The sequence below is a fragment of the Tamandua tetradactyla genome, chromosome 6 (genome assembly GCF_023851605.1).
Source record: "Tamandua tetradactyla isolate mTamTet1 chromosome 6, mTamTet1.pri, whole genome shotgun sequence".
NCBI lineage: Eukaryota > Metazoa > Chordata > Mammalia > Pilosa > Myrmecophagidae > Tamandua > Tamandua tetradactyla.
This window is the reverse complement of record NC_135332.1, coordinates 22,083,339-22,102,896: the sequence shown is the minus strand read 5'-3', so window position 1 is coordinate 22,102,896 and position 19,558 is coordinate 22,083,339. Positions and strand designations below refer to the sequence as shown.

Below are 19,558 nucleotides of genomic sequence, written 5' to 3'. Positions count from 1 at the left end.
ATTCTGTCAGCTAGCAAACTAGAACATGGCCCTAGGCCCATTCTCTCAAGGGTGGAGTGTGCCACTGTGGGCAGGCCAAGGCAGGCACAGATGGCTGCAGGGGGGGTGGACAGTTGACATGCATGGACTGGAGTGTCCACATGTGTGCATGTGAACCTCTCCTTGGGACAGGATGACTCTGAGGAGGGACAAAGCGGGGGTGGGGGTGGAGGGCAGGCTCAGGGCCATGGCCAGGGCTCCCTGTGTTACCACGTCCTGATGCGGAACTCAGAAGAGTCAAAGGGAGTATACCTTAGTCCCTATTTTGCAGGCAGTTATAAAAAGATATTTGTCAAAGTAGGAGAATAGAACATATTTTATTTAACACTTGTTAGCTTGATTTATAACTTTAAAATATTTAGACGTATGGTATGAGGCCTCCATTTGTACTCTTGCCCCGGCCCTGCTGGTATGAGGGTTGGGCCAGCCTCACCGCAGGACCATCAGCTGGTGGGCAGGCAGTGTGTGTCGCCTCCCTACCCCAGAGCACAGTGCCTGGCACAGAAGAGCAGACAATAAATATTGGCTGTGAGGAACAAATGAGATCACCCAAGTAAAATGCTTGGCGTGGTGCAAATGTCCAATAAATATGAACTATTATTGCTTCTTGAGTGGGTGGGGCTCAGGCCAAGGCCCTTAAATGGAGGTGGCTTGTGTGTATGGGGCTGGGGGGAGGAGCTGCTGCCCCCAGGGTTCACACTTCCTTTCCTGAGGTCGATGCCCTCCTTCCCCTACCCTGTAGGCCTCTCCCAGCTTCATGACAAGGCAGACTCAGGAAGGCAGTCTTGGCAGCCAGGACAGAGGGGCTGGGGGCTTCTGCCACTGCTATTTCTCCTCCCCTCAGAAAAGAACCCTCCCTGGGCTCAGACAGAACCCACTGTTCTCCCATCCTGGGGTCGGGGGTTGGGTGGGGCTGTGTGCTCATGTGGGAGAAGACTGGGCTGGGGAGTTGGACTAGCCACTGGGCCCTGAACAAGTCACTCTGCCTCTGCAGGCCTCAGCTTCCTCATCTGTAAAATGGGTTTGTGTGTGGAACTGGTGCCTGTCGAGTGGCAGGGACAGGGTGCGGTGTTTAGTAGAGCATAAAGCACACAAAGAAGGTGGTTCCGGATGGCCAGAGGGAGGAACCCCCAATGGGAAAGCAGTTGGAAACGGTCCACAGCTAGCCTGCCAAAGGGCCCTGGCAGGAGCTTCCTCCTGCAGCCTGAGAAAAGGCAGGCTCAGCAGGGAACAGGTGGGCCCTGTTTCCACGTGGGGACATTGGTTGTTGCTTCATGACCTGCACAGTCTATACATGGAGCAGGGGCCCTGCAGGGTCTCCACCAACGTGTTGACCAGTTGGAGGCCTGAAGAAGCCGGGAATCTCCTCACCCAAATTCCTCCTTCCCAGGATGGGCCTGTCTCAGAAAATAAACTCTCACCGCCCCACCCCCATTCTTCCGCATACCCAGTGGATGGCGCTGTAAACCAACAGAACCCAGTTAACCCCAAAACCGGACATGCAAGGGAAAAATCACATTTTGCGAACTGCCCACCAGGAGTCGCCACACCCTCCGAACTGAGGTGTGCAGAATTCACACAGGCCTGCGGACCGGGGGCGCCGGGAGGGTCACGGAGTCCGAGGGCAGCGGGCGGTGTCCTGCTGCCCAGCTTCTACGGCACGATCCAGGTTCCTGCCCCCAGCCCCAGGTCCGTGGGTCCAGCAGCAGGGATGACGCGGGGGCGGCGGCGCTCAGTGCGGCAGGAAGATGTTGGAGCACTGCTGCAGGATGAGCTCCACCACCTGATTCTGGAAGACCATGGTCATGGGCATGCTGGCCTCCTCCGTCTCCGGCCGCAGCAGTGTGGGCCCGAACACGATGGCCACACTCTGAACCGACATGCGGTTCTGCTCGCCGTGCTGGATCACCCTGCGGCGGGGGCGGGAGCGGGGTGGAATCAAGGGCGAGAGCTAGGAGCCAGCGTGGGGGTGGGGGGTCTTCTAGCCAGAACCCGGCTCCCTGTCCCCGCGCAGCTCGCCCCCCCTCACCGGCACAGGTGCTCGAAGAGGAGCCGCAGCGTGTCGTGGTTGGGGGCGGGCAGCGAACGCACCAGGTCACGCACACAGCGGCTGCGCTGGGCCTGGTCCTGCAGCTCTGGGGGAAGGGAAGGGTCAGCGGGCGAGGACCGGCTAGAGCGGGCTCAGCCAAGCCGTGATCGCACGGTGGGGCGGGCTCCTGGGGCTCCTGGCCAGGGGGGTGCCCCCCAGGAAGGCCAGCTCCACCCCTACCCCATCCGCCCCACCTCCCCCAGGCGCTCACTGATGGCTGCGATGAACTGGCGGAAGTGCGAGAAAGGGATGAGGGGCTCTGGCAGCTCCCGGAAGAAGAGTTTCAGGGCGCCCGTGATAACGTGGACATCCTCCCAGCGCCCGTCGTCCAGGTCCAGACGCTCATCTGTGGCGGGGGAGGGATAGGTAAGGGGACGGTCAGTGCCCCTTGGCGGTCAGGCCCTGGGGCAGGGGCTGGGGACGAGGCTCACCGTGGTCCACCTTATAGCGCAGCTTCTGGATGGTGGCCAGGTTTCCACTGATGCGGTACAGGCCGTCGATGTCCAGCCCTGGGGCCAAGGGAAGAGTTGGGTGGGGTAATGTGTTTTGGGGTGGGGCTAAAGCTCCTGCTATGATCCCTACTCAGGGCCTGTGCTGGTTTCAAAGGATGTATGTACCCTAGAAAAGCCATGTTTTAATCCTAATGCCATTTTGTAAAGGCAACTGCTTCTTCTAATCCTTATTCAGTACTGTATGTTTGCAACTGTAATTAGATCACCTCCCTAGAGATGTGACTTCGGGAGTCACATCTTGATGTGATCTTGAGTGATCAAGAGTGGCTGTTAAAATGGATTAGGTGGAGGCGTGTCTCCACCCATATGGGTGGGTGTTGATTAGTTTACTGGAATCCTATAGAAGAGAAAACATTTTGGAGAATGAGAGAGAATCTGAGAGAGCAGGGAATGCTGCAGCACCACAAAGCAGAGAGTCCATGAGTCAGTGACCTTTGGAGATGAAGAAGGAAAACACCTCCTGGGGAGCTTCATGAAACTGGAAGCCAGGAGAGAAAGCAAGCAGATGATGCCGTGTTCGCCATGTGCCTTCTCATTTGAGAGAGAAACCCTGAACTTCATCGGCCTTCTTGAACCCAGGTATCTTTCCCTGGATGGATGCCTTTGATTGGACATTTCTACAGACTTGTTTTAATTGGGACATTTCCATGGCCTAAAAACTTAACTTGCAACTTATTAAATTCCCCCTTTTAAAAGCCATTCTGTTTCTGGTGTGTTGCACTCCGGCAGCTAGCAAACTAGAACAGGGCCTCTCACTCTTTCCCCCTAGACCCTGCGCCCAGCCTCCGACAGGGGGTCCTGGGAGGTGGCCATCGAGGCGCCCGGAATGCCCGGCCGGGCCAGTCACGGCGTACCCCGGGCCTCGACGGTGCGGATGCACTGCTGCACGAAGCGCGGCACGGGGCTCCTCTCTCGCTCACACAGCGCCGCCAGCGCGCAGCCGAACACCTGGTCTGGGGGAGAGGCTCGTCAGCGCCGCCCGGCGGGCGCCCCAGCCCTGCGCCACCGACGCCCTGTCCTCCACGTGGCTCCGGTACCTTTGATATAGCCCTTCTCCCTCAGCGACTGCAGCGTGGGCCGCCTCGGTAGGAATTTACGGAGCTTGTGCCGGACCTTGCTGAAGTCGCTCTCCATGCCCCCAGGGCCCACGGTGGGCGCGGCTGCTGCAGGGGAACGGGCCGGCGAGCCAATCCGTGGGATGCCGGGGTGGGGCCGGCAGCGCCCAGCCCGGGCATCACTGCCCCACGAGAGGGTTCCCAGATAAGCCCGGTTCCCATACACACACCTCCGCCGGGCCGCGCATCGTCCTCTTTCTCCCGCCAGCTTCCCAGGCGTTCGCTCGACCCGAAGTCTACGCTGCCGCTTTCACTTTCCTCCCCGTGAGGCAAATCTGCGGACTGAAATCACGCAGCCTCAGAGAGGCGAGGGGCGGGCCAGCTGGCCATGGAAATCCCCAGGCAGAGAGGAAGAAGCGCGTCCCTTTCCCAGGTTAACTCCTCTTATCTCCACAAGGGACCTCCTGAACATATCCCTCCTTTGGCTGCCAGGACCCCTTCAGGTATTGGAGACAACCATCCTGTTCTCCCCCAAGCTTTCTTATCCTGGCATCTCCCAGTTCCTGGTCCCTTCTTCTCAGTTTCCTGGGCTCCTTCTTGTACACACTCCACTACATCAACATTTCTCAATACATGGCTCCCAGGTCTGAGTCTGTGATTCTATCTGGGGCCAGAGCACTGGCAACAACATTGCCAGAATCACCTCCTTGGATCTGGAATCCTACCTCTATTAATACAGCCAAACTACACCCAGTGTTGGCTAATAGGGAATTAGAGGTTAAAAAGCCCCAAATCATTTGCAGATGAATAGGTGTCAGAGTGGGCCTGCTCCATTTCTACATAGGCACGTGACATTTTGAACCTAAAAAAAAAAGTAGACTCTTGAAATCCATCCTTCTAAATTTTGTCTTCTAGTTTCATCCTGTCACTCTGCCCTGAGGCAGTTTCTCAGGGTATTTACTTTTCCTCTCACCTCCTATGAAAGGGCAAATTCCTCTAGCATGCCATCCGTGTGGTTGGGAGAAAACCATATGCAAAACTGCTAGGGCCAGGAAGGCAGTGTGGTGGTTCCTCAGGAAGCTAAGTATAGAATTGTCATATGATCCGGAAATACCACTGCTAGGTATCTACTCAGAGGACATGAGGGCAAGGACACAAATGGACATTTGCACAACAATGTTTATAGCAGCATTATTTATAATTGCCAAGAAATGGAAACAGCCCAAATGTCCATTAACAGATAAATGGCTAAATAAGCTGTGGTATATACATACGATGGAATATTATATAAGACAGAATAAAGTTATGAAGTATGTAACAACGTGATGGACCTTGAGGACATTATGCTGAGTGAGATTAGCCTGAAACAAAAGGACAAATACTGTATCGTCTCACTGATACGAACTAACATTAACAAATGAACTTGGAGAATTTCAGCTAAGAACAGAGGTCATCAGGAGATAGAAACAGGGTAGAGATTGGGTAATTGGGGCTGAAGGGATACAGTTGTGCAACAGAACTGATTGTAAAAATTCAGAAATGGATAGCACAATTCTACCTGGTTGTAGCACAATAATATACGTACACTGAATGAAGCTGAATGTGAGAAGGATAGGGGGAGGAGGGCCGAGGGCAGATATGAAACCAGAAGGAAAGACAGACGATAAAGACTGAGATGGTATAACCTAGGAATGCCTATAGTGCACAGTAAGTGACTAAATATACAAATTTAAAAATGTCTTTACATAAGGAAGGACAAAGGAATGTCAATATTGCAGGGTGTTGAAAATGGATGGTCATTCATATTCTGAAACTTCAACTTCTCTGTGAGACTAAAGCAAAAAATGCTTGGTACAAAATTTATACTTTGACTAGTGCATTTCCTAATATAACTTATATGAACAGGTTAGCTGAACACCATAAGTACATGGAACCTTGAATAAGGCATGAGACTTCGTAGGTTTGTCCAGTGTGATGCCCCGATAAATCCCAGAGTGATTTGAACAATGAATTAGAAAACATTTCCAAAGTCCCCTTGGGGGAATGGCGAGAAAGGGGAAAATTCAGCTTTCCCATTTGAAGAATCCCTGATATTCTTGCAAGCAGTGGGGACAACCAAGTCATTAGGCCAAGCCCTCAATCTTGGGGTTTATTTATATGAAACTTATCCCCAAAAAGGATAGGCTAAGCCTACTTAAAATTAGCCTCTAACAGTCACCCCCAGAGAACCTCTTTTGTTGCACAGATGTGGCCTATTGCTCAGCCAACACAGCAAGCAAATTCACTGCCCTTCCTCTCTCTACACGGGACGTAACTTCCAAGAGTGTAAAACTCCCTGGCAACGTGGGACAGAAATCTAGAATGAGCTGGGACTCAGCATCAAGGGATTGAGAAAATCTTCTCGACTGAAAGGGGGGAAAGAGAATGAGACAAAATAAAGGGTCAGTGGCTGAGATATCTCAAACAGAGTCAAGAGGTTATCGTGGAGGTTATTCTTACGCATTATATAGATATCCCTTTTTTAGTTTAAGGTGTATTAGAGACGCTAGAGGGAAGTGCCTGAAACCATAGAGCTGTGTTCCGGTAACCATATTTCTTTAAGATGATTGTATAATGATATAGCTTTTGCAATGTGACTTGTGATTGTGAAAACTTTGTGTCTGATGTTCCTTTTATCTATGGTATAGACAGATAAGTAAAAAATATGGGTTAAAAATAAATAAATAATAGGGGAAATAAATGTTAAAATAAATTGGGTAGATGGAAATACTAGTGGTCAATGAGAAGGAGGGGTAAGGGGTATGGTATGTATGAGTTTCTTCTTTTTTCTTTTTATTTCTTTTTCTGGAGTGATGCAATGTTCTAAGAACTGATCATGGTGATGAATATACAACTATGTGATGATACTGTGAACCACTGATTGCACACCAAGTATGGAATATTCATATGTTGGAAATGTTCGTGTTTGTATGTTGTTTTGTTTTATCAATTAAAAAAAACTACTAGGGCTGAAACGGGGAAAGGAAATGTAACAAAGTATGGTTTCAGTGGCTAAGATATTTCAAATAGCCGAGAGGCTATTCTGGAGTTTACCCTTATGCAAACTTATGCGTTCAGCTAGATATTGCAAATTGCCACAGTATGCCAAGCCCCACCCTAAAGATATCTCAGCGCTCTATCTGAGACTATAAAAGATCCACTCACTAAGTTTATTTTTCAGAAACTTGAAGCCTCCAGATTGCCAGATAAGCATGGTATCTCAAAGGTACCAGTCTCTCCAAGAACATCAATCAGTTGCATTTCCCTACCCCATATGTCAACACTCCTTTTCCACATGAAGAAGTCAGAATGGTCATTGCCCAAATATCCCTGAAGATTGAGAGAAGGATCATGTGAGAGGGAGGAGGTGTAATAGAGAAGATAGGATTTAACAATTGATTATGACTATTGAAGCATTGTATAGATATTTCTTTTTAGTCTCTAACGTATTGAAACAGCTAGAAGGAAACACCTGAAATTGTGGAACTGTAACCCATACCAAACTTTGAAATGTCCTCCATAACTTAACACAGATATTAAACTGTACTTTGAAATTTATCACTTTCCTGCATTTATATGTTATATTTCACATTTAAAAAATGTTCAAAAATAAAAGGGAAAAAAAAAACCCTGCTAGGACCAAGATCACTGGGATCCCCACTGTCATTCCTGTAGCGGGCATTTTTGGTGTCCAGCTAGCACCCATTTGCCCCTCCATGTTTCTCAGACTCCCATTTTTGCCTGTGTATCCCCCCTGCTCTGTGGACCAGGTGCTTAGGGGAGGTGGCCCCGCCACCAGCCCCAACAGTTGAACCTAAACTGATCATGATGGTCTCATTCCCTCACCTAGGGGGTGACGTGATCCTGATCAATGACAGGTGAGGAAAAGTGGATGTGGGGAGCTTCTGGGAAAAACAAGGAAGAGAAAAAGCCCCGTTCCCTGCCTCTGCGCACTGTCATGGGCTGCCATGGGCTGTGCCAGCTCCAGACCAGGAAGGCAACTGGCTCCGGGAGGGGCAGAGTGGAGAGGAGGGACCAGGTAAGCTGGTGAAGCTGTTGGGCCATAGACTTGGGGCTACTTGTTATGTAAGCTAATAGGGCCCTGCCCTACCCAGCCAGCTGAGTAGGGCGTTCTGTTACTTTTGTCCAAAGCACCCACACAGAGTCTAACTCTTTGGGGGACTTTTCTAGGAGACCAGTGTCCTCCTTGGGGACTCTCGCTTGCCTGTCTTCATACCCTTCTGCCTGGGGTCACTGAGGAAAGGGCCCCGAATGGGTGCTCTGGCAAGTTCATGCTCAGGGTGGGGCTGGGGATGCAGGGTCAGCTTCTGATCTGGACCTGGGGTGGGGGTGGGGCTGGCATCTAAGGGGTGAGGCCAGGGCTTGTACTCTTCGCCAGTCTGCCATCCCTCAGGCACAGACAGGGGCTGAGAAGGCAGGGTCTGGTGGTCTTGGGGGAGGAGTCTCTCCTACACTGACCGGAGATCCCCACAGCACTGTCCTGTGCCTTCCGGGTCGTGCTGGGGAGCTTAGTGCCTTAGGGTCATGCAGCTTCTCTCCTGTGTGCTGGGGGCCTAAAGTGAGGGGCTACATACACCCAAAGTGGATAAAGCAGTGGATGAAAGGGCTTGAGTAGAAATCTAAGGTCGTGGAAATCAGGGACATACACTCCAGGGAAGCCATAACCAAAGGCACAGCATGGGGTGGCCTAGGTGGTGCCCCTTCCCCTCCCCCTACCTGGGAGGTCCTCCTGCAGGCCAAACCCAGGGTCTGAGGCACACACTTAGGGAAGTTGTGCTTCAGCAGCCCCTCCTGCCCTCTCAGCCACAAGGAGTGGCGGCTGCACCTGCAGGGAGGGACACTTACCCACTGGCACCAGGGAGACCCCCATGCCTGAAGGGAGGGCCCCACTGTCTGCACCACGGTGCCCACCCACCCCACCCCCAGCCTTGACAGCCCCAGGCTCTGCCTACCAGCTCCTGGATGCCCTGGGCGATGGCCTTGTGCCAGGTGCTGATGATGGCCTCCGAGTCGTGCTGGATCAGGTACTCCGAGCCATCGCGGCTCTGTAGCTGCAGGGACACAAATCACCCGGTCATCTCTGGTTCCCTGGGTCTGCACAGCGGTACGCCCCACGGGGATATAAAGACGGAGGGGACCTGTCTGCGCCAGGGAGTCAGAGCAAGGGCCTCAACCCCAGGCCTGGGTATTCCACCTCTCTCAAAGCAGCAGGTGACAGCAGCGCTAGTCTGTGGATGAGCAAACTGAGGCTCAGCGAGTGTACGCACACAGTTAATGAATGACAGAGCACGGATCTGAGCACAGAGCTGCATGGCTTGCCCCGGCCCCAGCCTGCCCTCCACGAACCAAAGAACAGGCAGGCTTCGCCCAGGGCGGTGGCCTGCTAAAGACTAACTGAAAGAAACTGCCCCGGGGAGGCCCTGGGCCTGGTCGATAGAATTAACAGAGAGGACAATGTAGAGAGGCTTTGAAAGCAGTTCGGGGCTGATGCTGGAAAAAGCAAGCACCCCACTCTCTACTCCCTTGCCTTGGAAACACGCAGTGGACCTAAGGGTGTTGCTCCACCCTTTGCAGCCAGGAGCCCCCACCCTCTCCCACACCCCAGCCTGGGCAAGGCATCCTCTTACAGCCCACTTCATCAACAAGTGTAGTTCAAATAAAATGCCAGGGGGAAATTTGGTGACACAGGACTGATTCCTTGAAGCCCTTTTCAACTAGCAGGATGGGGAGGGGTGGGGAGGGGACTGCCAACCAATTCACCCTATTCGCTCCAGGGAAATGCGCAGGCCCACTCTACTACATTTGTAAATGGTAGCACACACAGCACTGTATGTCTGCTGGATGTTGCATCCAGACCATATGCCATGTTCTTTCTTAAGTAGCCCAAGTCGGGGTTTCCAAACCGGCTATTTTACACTCCGAGGAGCAAGCAAACCTCATCGGCTCAGGCTACTCTGTCCTGGAGTAGCTGCTGAGTGTCCTCATTCCCTTACACATTCTCTGAAGAACAAGGCAAGGAGGGTGGCAAGTCGGATGGGTTCACGGTTAATGTCAGGGTTTGGTGGCGGCAGCTCACACCAAGTCTGCCCTTTGGGGCCAGCGGGAGTCAGGGTCGGCAGAAACGGTCTCAGACAACAGGAAGCAATTTCCAGAACCAGACAGAGCTGTCTTTTGGCTCCCGCCCCCTATTTTAACCATTTTTAAGTATACAGTTGAATGGCCTTAAATTATATCCACTGTTGTATATCACTCTCTATTTTCAAACTTTGTCATCCAAAGAGAAAGTCTGTATCCAATAAGCACCAACTCTCTATCCGCCCCCTACCCCCCAGATAACCTCTAATCTGCTCTCTGTGTCTATGAATTTGCCTATTCTAAGATACCTCCTGTGAGTGGAATCATATAATAATTTGTCCTTTTATGTCCGGCTTACTTCTCTCAGCATAGTATTTTCAAGGTTTGCCCATGTTGGAGCATGCTTCAGAGCTCCATTCCTTTTTATGGCTGAATAATATTCTGCTGTATGTAAACCACATTTTGTTTATCAATTCATCAGTTGATAGACACTTTAACTATATCGACTTTTTGGCTAATATGAATAATGCTGCTATGAACATATGAGTACAGTTCGTGTACGAATATGCTTTCAATTCCTTTGGGAATGGGATTGCTAGGTTTTATGACATCTCTATGTCTAACATTTTGAGAAACTGTCCCACATTCTCCACAGCAGCTACCCCATTTTACATTCCCACCAGCAATGTACAAGGTTCCAATGTCTCCATATCCTTGCCAATATTTGTTATTTTTTAAATAGCCATCCTAGTAAGTGTGAAATGGCATGGCTACACTTTTAGCTTATACATGAATAGTATTTAAATATTTGTTTTAAAAAGAAAAATTGCATGTCCCACCTCCTCCCACCACAAGTCTAGAGAATCTTCATCAGGCAGATAACACAGCCTCGCTCTAAGCAGAGGAGGGACCTGCTGTTTATTATTCCAGAAAATGGCCTATCAACTATGATTCTAAAATGAGAACCATTACTCTTGGCAGCTCTCTCAAAACATAATAAGTTCATATTAGAACATTTCATATGGAAGGCAAAGCTTTATAGTTCCATAACAACATATTTCACAAATCATTCATTTTGGTGAATGCACAGGCAGGCTGCCTGCCCCAAACAAGCTATTTTCAAGGGACTGTTACTGAAGTTTTCTGTGCCTCTAGGGTGACTAGGAAGTCCTGCTATGAAAATTTCCCAGGCCCAATTAACCCAGCCATCCTTGATGATATAAAATTTGGGGTTGTCTCTTGAGAAAAACCCTGGCGTTGCCTACAGCCCATTCTTGAGTGGAGGGAGAGTGGAGGCAGGGGCTCCTGGATTTCCATTCAAGATTGTCCCAACAGCTTGAACAGCTTCCAGGAGTACCAGCTGCCTTCCAGCCCCTGACTAAAAAGACAACTTGGAAGTATCTATTCTGAAACTTTCATCAAAAGCCCAGCTGGACACATGCAACAACATGGATGAACTTCGAGCACATTATGTTGAGCGAAATAAGCTCATTATGTTGAGCGAAACAACAGAAGGACAAATACTGTATGGTCTCACTAACATGAAAAAACAATAATGAGCAAACTCTGAGAGTTAAATTTGAGAGCACAGGTTACTGGAGATAGAAAGAGGGTAGAGATTGGGCATTTGTTGTTGAAGGAATACAAAATGCTTAACAAGGTTGATTGTAAAGATTCAGAAATAGATAGCACAATTCTGTAAGTATAATGAACAAAGCTGAGTGTGAGTATGGTTGAAAGAGGAAGGCTAGGGGCGTGTATGACACCAAAAGGAAAGACAGAGGATAAAAACTGGGTCTGTATAAATTAGCAAAATCTAGAGTGGACAATGATGGTGATGTACAAACATAAGAAAGTTTTGGCATGAGGGACAAAAATGTCAGCATTGCAAGGTGTTAAAATGGGATGGTTATGGAAAAATACAATGAATGTGTAGGGTTTATAGTTAACAGTAACATTCTAAAATTATTTCCTTAATTGTCACAAGGGCAATATACCAAAGCTAAACGTCAATAAGAGGGTTATAGCAGAGGAGTATGGAATTTTTGTTGTTGTTATTGTTTCTTTCTTCTTTCTTTGTGGAAGAAATGGAAATGTTCCCATATAGATTGTAGTGTAAATGCATAACAATGTGGTTATACCAGGAGCCACTGATTGTATACTTAGGGTGGTTTGTACAATGTGTGAATAAAACTGTTTAAAAAATAAACAGAAAGATACAAGTGCTGGAGAAGATGTGGAGAGAGGGATACACTTACTCACTGCTGGTAGGGAAGTAGAATGGTGCAGCCCCTCTGGAGGGCAGTGTGGTGGCTCCTCAGGAGGCCAAGTATAGGGGTACCCTATGATCCTGCAACCCTGTTATTAGGTATATATTTGGAAGAGCTGACAGCAGGGACATGAATGGACATTTGTACACTGGTGATTATGGTGGCATTATTCATGATTGCCAATGGATGGCAGTGGCCTAAGGGTACATCAACTAATGAATGGAAGGGTGAACTATGGTGTACACATAAGACAGAATATTGAGCGGCTGCAGAAGGGAAAGAAGTTGTGAGGCGTGCAACTAGGTGAATGAACTTTGAGGACATTACGTTGAGAGAAATAAGCCAGAAACGAAGGGACAAGTATTGCATGGTCTTGCTAATATAAACTAACCATAATGAGCAAACTCTGAGAATTGAATTCGAGAGCATGGGTTATCAGGAAATAGAAAGTGGGCAGAGATTGGGCAATCAATGATTAAGGAGTAAAGAATGTTTAACAAGGCTCATTGTAAAGGTTCCTAGATTGTAAGCTCTTATAGCAATCACATGTATTCCTGAGTTTTAACTGAGATGCTGTGATCTTTGTGTATAAACTGGTAATTCCCTGGAACTTGAGGTATCTGTGTGACACCTGAGACTCAGAGTTAGAGTTCTGCAGCTCTGAAAGTCAGCATTACCCCGTACAGCAACTATCAAAGAAGCTGAAAAAGAGATCAGACTTCAATTAGAGATATGAATGAAGCAGATCTGGTTAGGACTAAGGTAAATCAGAATACAGGGTAAAGGATGATATTGTCTGTATTTTAACATTTCAACTTCTGTGTGAGACCAAAAGAAGAGATGTTTATTTTGTCAAAAATTTAAATTTTCTGTAGCATACTATCTAATTTAACCTGCCTGGTTAGTTTATTTAAGCAAGCTAATTACATGGATTCTAGAATAAGGAATGAGATCTTGTCACTCTGTATAGGTTAATGTAATTCCCTAATACATTCTAGAGTATTTTGGGCAGAAAATAAAAAAGTGCTTGCAAAGTCCCCTTGAGGGACTGGGGAAAAAAAAACGTGGAAATATTAAACTTCCCCACCTGGGAAGTTGCTGATATTGTCTCAGGCTTTAGGAACTCCCAATTGAATAAGCCAAGTCCTTGATATTGGAGCTTGTCCTTATGAAAATTAATTCCCGCAAAGGAGAAGCTAAGCTTACATATAATTATGCCTAAAAGTTACCCCAAGAAAACTTCTTTTGTTGCTCAGATACGCCCTCTCTCTCTAAGCCAATTCTGCAGGTAAACTCACTAGGTGAATCGTGACTCCCAGAGGTGTAAGTCTCCCTGCAACATGGGACGTGACTTGCAGGGATAAGCCTAGCCCTGACATCATGGGATTAGGTCTTCTTGACCAAATGGGGGAAAATAAATGAAAGAAAATAAAGTTTCAATGGCTAAGAGATTTCAAAGAGAGCCAAGAAGTCATTCTGGAGGTGACTCTTATGCAAGCTTCAGCCAGATATTGCAAATTGCCACAGGATGCCTAGTCCTAACCAAAGGCATTCCTGAAAACCCGAAAGAATACCCCGGGCTGTATCTAAGACTCTAAAAGTTTTATTTTGTAAGTTTATTTTTTCAGAAACTTAAGGCCTTCAGATTGTTCCTATGTCGGATAAGCCCTGAAACCCTGAGGTACCAGTCTCTCCAATATCAACCAGTTTCAATACTCTTTCCCCATAAGGTAGACACCCTTTTCCAGCATAAAGAAGTTAAAATGGTCATTTTCATGGTCTCCCTAAAAATTGAGAGAGAGATCAAATAAGATGGAGGAGGTGAAACTGAGAAATTAGGATTCAACAAATGATTGTGACTAATGACTCATTATATGGATATTTCTTTTTAGTTTCTAGTGTAGTAGAATAGCCAGAAGGAAATACCTGAAATTGCTGAACTGCAATCCAGTAGCCTTGATCTTTGATAAAGATTGTATAACTATATAGATTTTATTATGTGACCATGTGATTGTAAAAACCTTGCAACTGACACTCTCTTTATCCAGTGTATGGGTAGATGAGTAATAAAATAAAGACATGCATGAAAAAAAGTAGGTTAGGAATATGGGGAAAAAATACCCTTATATACACCATGGACAGTATAGTACTATTTTAAAAATCTTTCATCAATTGTAACAAATGTGACTGCTGTTAAAAAAAGATAGAATTACTAAAAAAGTGTTATCAATTGGAATGTATTTTCCAAACCAATGCAAGTGCTGGTGGTGGAGAGGTGTGTGGGAGTCCTGTATTTTATGAATGATTGGTCTGTAAATCCACAACTTCTCTAATAAAAAAAAAATTAATAATAATAAAAAATAGCCCAGTCAGAGAGGATACATTTATAGAGAATGTTCGAAGGACATTTCTGTAGGACAGGGAGGGGACACTACCCTGCCAAGCCTGGACAAGACTCCAGAATTCTTCTCAAGAAGGTTCCAGACATACCAATCAGAACAGTCAATGAGATGAAACCAGTTCCCCAGCTCTGCTCTGTGGATACTCTGGTTCTAGAATTGACTAAAGCTCAGTGAATCATTAGAAAACTATACATTCAGTACCTTTCAGAATTGCTTTTTTCTGAGCTGCGATGTAAGGTCATGCTTTTTGGCTTTTGTCATAATACACTACCTGAAGTAGCCTTAAGAGTCCTCTTACCAGCCCCTTATGGAGCTCTTTTCAGGACAGTGGGCTTGTCCCTCTAGACCCGATGTTTACAGAGTTACACATGAGAAATGTCTTTAAGAGCTAAGGGCTAAGAAAAAGTCTTGATTCCCTCAAAATCTGGGTAGGCTTTATTACTTATTTTATCAACAACAAGAGCCATGTAACTGAATGCCCTTTTCTTTTCACTTTGGCTACTAGGAAAATTGGGGCTAAATTTTTTTTTCAGCACATCACCTTAGCACCTGTACATCACTTGCCCACTAATTCTTCATCTGTGACTCCCTTCTCTAACTTGCTGGTCCTGGCTTTTTATAGGCTTTTACCAGTTCATCGTATGTGTTCTTGATGTATGCTACCTTAAAACTTTTGCAGACTGAGGTGGGAGTCCGGTAGTTTAAAAACAAAACAACACTCGGACAGTGAAGTGGTGGGTGTGGCATGTGAAGGGTATGACATGGTGACCCCCTTGCCTGGGACCCCCTGGCTTTTCTCTTCCTTCTAGGGGAGCCCGACAGGCATGTCTACTACTCTGGTTTATTTACTGGGGACCCGGTCCAGTTGGAAACTGGGCTCTGATCAGCTAGAGAAGGTTTCCCACCCTGGCCTGTCAAAGGGAGTGGCTTGGGGATGGGGAATCTCCTATCTCAGGACACAGTGCCCTGGACGAAGGCTGCCCTTCCAGGCATGACAGCAGCTTGTCTCCCAGAGATGCCTACTCCACATGACCCTCGGGGTCCAAGAACTGATAAGCTCAGCTCCTGGAGAGGGAAGTCTGAATCTGTGATGCCAGGAACCCTGGACAGATCCCTGAGGTAGAGCAGATGGGTCTTGAGCCCCGAGAACTGCAACTCCAACTCCCCCAGGCCCCCGCTTTTTCCAACAGGGCTTGGCTAGTAGTAAGGATCCCAGACCCCAGCAAAGTCTTTCCCTCTCTCTTCCTGACCCCACCACTTACCTCCAGCACATTCTTCTTGCTGGATTTGTCTTTGGGGGCCCAAGTGAGAGAGGCCCCCCTCAGCTCCACCGTGTATTCAGGGGTGGAGAGCTTGGAAGGTTGCCTCTGTGGAAGAGGGGGAAGGACGGGTGTGGTTACAGGAAGTCCTCTGCTCAGACAAGTCAGCCACAGCACCCAGGCTCCCTCTGGCTCCAGGGACACGAAAGGGTCACTGGCACAGCAAGGCAACAGCTCTGTGGGAGGGGACCCAGGAATTCCTGGTGCTTCTTAACCATGGAGCCTGCTGGTTGGCTTGTCCATTACTGCTCACTCAGAAGAGGAAAAGGAGAAAGGACCCCCCATCCCTGTGAGATGGGGTGCTGAGCCCCCAGTCTCCTTGCTGGCAGGGTTGGAGCCATACACCCTCAAGGACTGTTTCCATCCCCAAGGTGGCTGGAATTACTCGTCCTGGGGTAAGTTTGATGTCATCACCTCCCTCCCTGCCAAGGCCCAGCTTCTTTGAAATTCATGTTCCATTGTCCCAGACTTAGCACTTGACAAACCAGATTAGATAAAGACCCACTGGGGTCAGGGCAGATGGAGGTCTCTGCCCTGGGGACCTGGGCTCACCAGGCCGCCCACAGCTGAGGTCTTGGAGTCTTTGAAGAACGTCAGGACGCCACCCTCCAGCACTGTCCAAGAGGCATTCCAGTGCTTCTTCCTAGGTAGGGGTGAGGGAATGGATTTGGGGCTTGGAAGCAGCAGGGTTAAGGCTCCTCCCACTGCTAACCACTCCCAGGAGCAGGGTACAGAGCTTAGAACAGAGCCAGGGGCACCCACGTTGGGGGCTGGACTCCTAACTCGAACACTGATACCCAAGGGGTCTTGGGTGAGACCCTTTCTCTCGGTGCCTCAGTTAACTAAAAGGACCTCTCACAAGAGGACCTCTTGCCAAGTTACTACGAGGATTCATAAGATCCTAGCATACAGGAAGTGCTCAGTGAGTCTCTTCATTAGAGCCTGCCCTGGCCTGGGGGCAGACAAGCTCTCACCGCAGACGCTTCCCCTTGTCCACCGTCTTGGTGCGATGTAGTACGCCCGCCTTGTCCAGGGTTTTCATCTTAGAGAGAGAAGGGAAAGGAGGGGCAAGTAAGAGGTGAGCCAAGGGGGCAGAGGCTAGTCTTGCCCTCTGCCAGCAGTTGCCCACAGCCTGGGCCTCAGTCTCCTCTGGGACCTCTTCAGCCAGGCCCAGCCCTCTGGCAGGGGTTTGGGGGTGCCTGCCTCCACAGCAGCAGCAGGTAAGATTTCACCCAGCTCTCAATCTGTCCAGCTCTGGGGATGGGAAGACCCAGACCCCCACGTTCATTCAACCTGCCCTGTGGGGAAGACAGACATACTCGAGCCAGTCCCTAACCACCCAGGACTTCTAGGACCCTCCCATTTCTTCTGTGGGGATCCCTGCTAGGACCTATATGCTCTGTCCCTCACCTTCTCCTCAGAGGGGCTGGCCTGGGCTGGGGTGTCACTGTCCTGGCTGGATTTGCGGATGCTTCGAGGGGCAGGGACGGGGACCTAGGGGAGAAGGGCACTGTCATTTGCAATCCTCTCCTCTCTCCCCAGCACTCTCCCATCCCCAGTTAGTTACCTGGGGCAGCTCCCACCGAACTGAGGAGTCATCTGGGTTGTAGAAGTATGGCTTCCCGTGTTGGTCCTCCAACCTCACCCACTGCAGGGAGAGGAACCGTCAGAGCCGGCAACCCACCCCTTGAGAGGTTCCTCCCCACCAGAGTCTAAGGTAGCACCAGGGAGTGTGGAGGGGCAGGAGCTGGTGACTGCAGTGTATTAGGCTGGCCAATAGCTAGTGAGGGGGGACAGCAGTTTATAGTGTAAAGGGGGTTGGGATATCTCCTAATGAGGGGGGTAACGATAAGTGAGGACTGGGGGGCTGGAGAGAGGGACCTCGTGAGGCAGACAAGGCATGGAAACTGGGCCCATCTGCCCGCCCACCCCTACCTGTTCTTGGGTGAAGTGGTTGGTGTAAACGGTCTGCCTGTCGGGGCCGAGGTGACAGGACCAGCCGGGGGGCGTGGCCAAGGGGGAGGCGGGGCCGGACTCAGCCAGCGATCCCACTGGGGAATAATCCTCCTCGGGGTAACCGGTCAGCAACTCAGGGTAGTCGGTCTCAGGGGTGGGGGGCTGCAGGGAGCAGGACGCCATGTCAGAGGCTCTCGGAGGCAGCCCCGCCCTCCCCTGGCCAGGTAGGCCCCGCCCCTTCACCCTTTGCCCGGGGGAGGGGGTCTCGCGGGGGGGGGGCAGGGGCGGAGTCGGGGGCTCTCCAAGCCCGCCTCCGCCGCCCCCGGCCCCGCCCCCGGCCCCGCCCCTCACCCGCTGGTCCCGGGGGCTGCCGGGGCTCAGGCTCGGCTGCATCTCCAGCTCGTCGTCGTCGTTGTCCTCGTCCTCCCAGGCCGTCTCGCCCGTCAGCGGGTTGTAGAAGAACACTCTGCGGCTCTCTTCATCCCAGTACTGGCCCCACTCGGCCTCGAGGCTCTCGCGGCTGCCCACGGAGGCCGGGGAGGTGGCCGGGCTGGCGGCGTCCTCGGCAGCCTGGAAGGGCGACTCCCAGGTCGTCACGCCGGTGTCCGGGTTGTAGTAGTAGGGCCGCCCGGTGCCCGCGTCCGTGTGTGTCTCCCACACCGGGCCTGGGCGGGGGGCAGCGGCGGCGGCCCGCGGGGACGTGGCCGGAGGCTGCCTCTCCACGTTGGCGTACACGGGCTCCGGGGGCTCTTCCGCCTGCGCCAGGAGAAGGAGACGGGATTCTCAGGGGCGCTCGGGCGTCACACATACCCGGGTGCTGGCCATCTGCGGCGCCCTGGCCACCTGCAGGACCTTCAGCAAGCAGCAGTCTCTACCAGGGTGCCCTTTGCCTTGCCCATCTCTGGAGATTGTATGAAGAGAGAATGAGGAAGTGTTCTTGAAAGTGCTTTATAAAAATATGGAGTGCCCCAGATGTCTGGGTCAATTACATTACTTAGTAACAAGAATAAAATACCAGTAATGGAGTTCCACGGTGCACTCACAGGGGCCAGTCAGAGGCTGGGCAGAAACAGAGAACTCACCTGGCACCTGTCCCCTCTCAGGCTGCATTCAGGTAGTATGGGGGCAAGGACTTGCTGCCTTCTAAGGCTAAGTACATGTCTGGGGACCCCTCCTTTCCTCCCAGCCCAGAAAACTCTGGGATTGGAGTCAGCACTGCCTCTGGGTCAACTCCAGACAAGGAGAGAGGCAGGGAGAGATGAGAGTCTGATGGGAGGGTAAGGGTGGGGCAAAGTGAGGCAAAGCCCCTTCCCCAGGCAAAGGAGGTTAAGGGGTGCTTGTTCAGTCCCACAGACTATCAGCCCAGTTCAGCTGTGGTGCCGTCCTACGTAACCCCCTCCTGGCTCCAGGTTGCCAACAGGGTAAAGTCTGAGGCCTTACTTAACAGAGCACAAGAGGCCATCCATCACCTGTGCTCCATGCCTCATTTCCTGCCACACCTTGCTCCTTGCGTTGAACTTGAAGCAGCAGCAGTGTGGAGCTGCTAGAGGTCCCCAGGCTCCTGGCTGGGTCTCCTCCTGGCTTCAGCTCATGCCATGCCTGCTCAGGTGGCACCCTCACCCCTTTCTCATCTGGCTGATCCTCTGGAGAATTCAGCTCGGATGCCAGTTCAAGTCTGAAAATTCTTGCTCACAACCAGGGTAGGTGACTTGGCCTTCCCCTCCCATGTGTTCACTACACCCAGCCCAGCACCCTCAGCTCACTCAAGGGTCAGATGATCA

At 50.2% G+C, this 19,558-nt stretch overlaps 1 protein-coding gene across 4 annotated transcripts in view; it reads right to left on the bottom strand.

Moving 5' to 3' along the window:
• Window positions 1-337: 337 nt before the first annotated feature.
• Window positions 338-19,558, bottom strand: part of ARHGAP27 (Rho GTPase activating protein 27) — a 38,744-nt gene continuing 19,523 nt past the window's right edge. For 2 of the 4 annotated variants that reach the window (XM_077164067.1, XM_077164068.1), the window contains 15 exons: window positions 18,129-18,533; window positions 17,757-17,939; window positions 17,389-17,469; window positions 17,232-17,315; window positions 16,796-16,863; window positions 16,374-16,464; window positions 15,765-15,869; window positions 8,708-8,806; window positions 3,926-4,037; window positions 3,678-3,803; window positions 3,495-3,593; window positions 2,560-2,637; window positions 2,340-2,474; window positions 2,069-2,174; window positions 338-1,949 (listed from right to left, as the gene is read on the bottom strand). In XM_077164067.1, coding sequence (XP_077020182.1) covers window positions 1,772-1,949; window positions 2,069-2,174; window positions 2,340-2,474; window positions 2,560-2,637; window positions 3,495-3,593; window positions 3,678-3,803; window positions 3,926-4,037; window positions 8,708-8,806; window positions 15,765-15,869; window positions 16,374-16,464; window positions 16,796-16,863; window positions 17,232-17,315; window positions 17,389-17,469; window positions 17,757-17,939; window positions 18,129-18,533 — 1,950 coding nt within the window. In that variant the 3' untranslated portion in view covers window positions 338-1,771. The remainder of the gene's footprint in view (window positions 1,950-2,068; window positions 2,175-2,339; window positions 2,475-2,559; window positions 2,638-3,494; window positions 3,594-3,677; window positions 3,804-3,925; window positions 4,038-8,707; window positions 8,807-15,764; window positions 15,870-16,373; window positions 16,465-16,795; window positions 16,864-17,231; window positions 17,316-17,388; window positions 17,470-17,756; window positions 17,940-18,128; window positions 18,534-19,558) is intronic. The other 2 variants (XM_077164069.1, XM_077164070.1) reach the window with 1 other exon arrangement.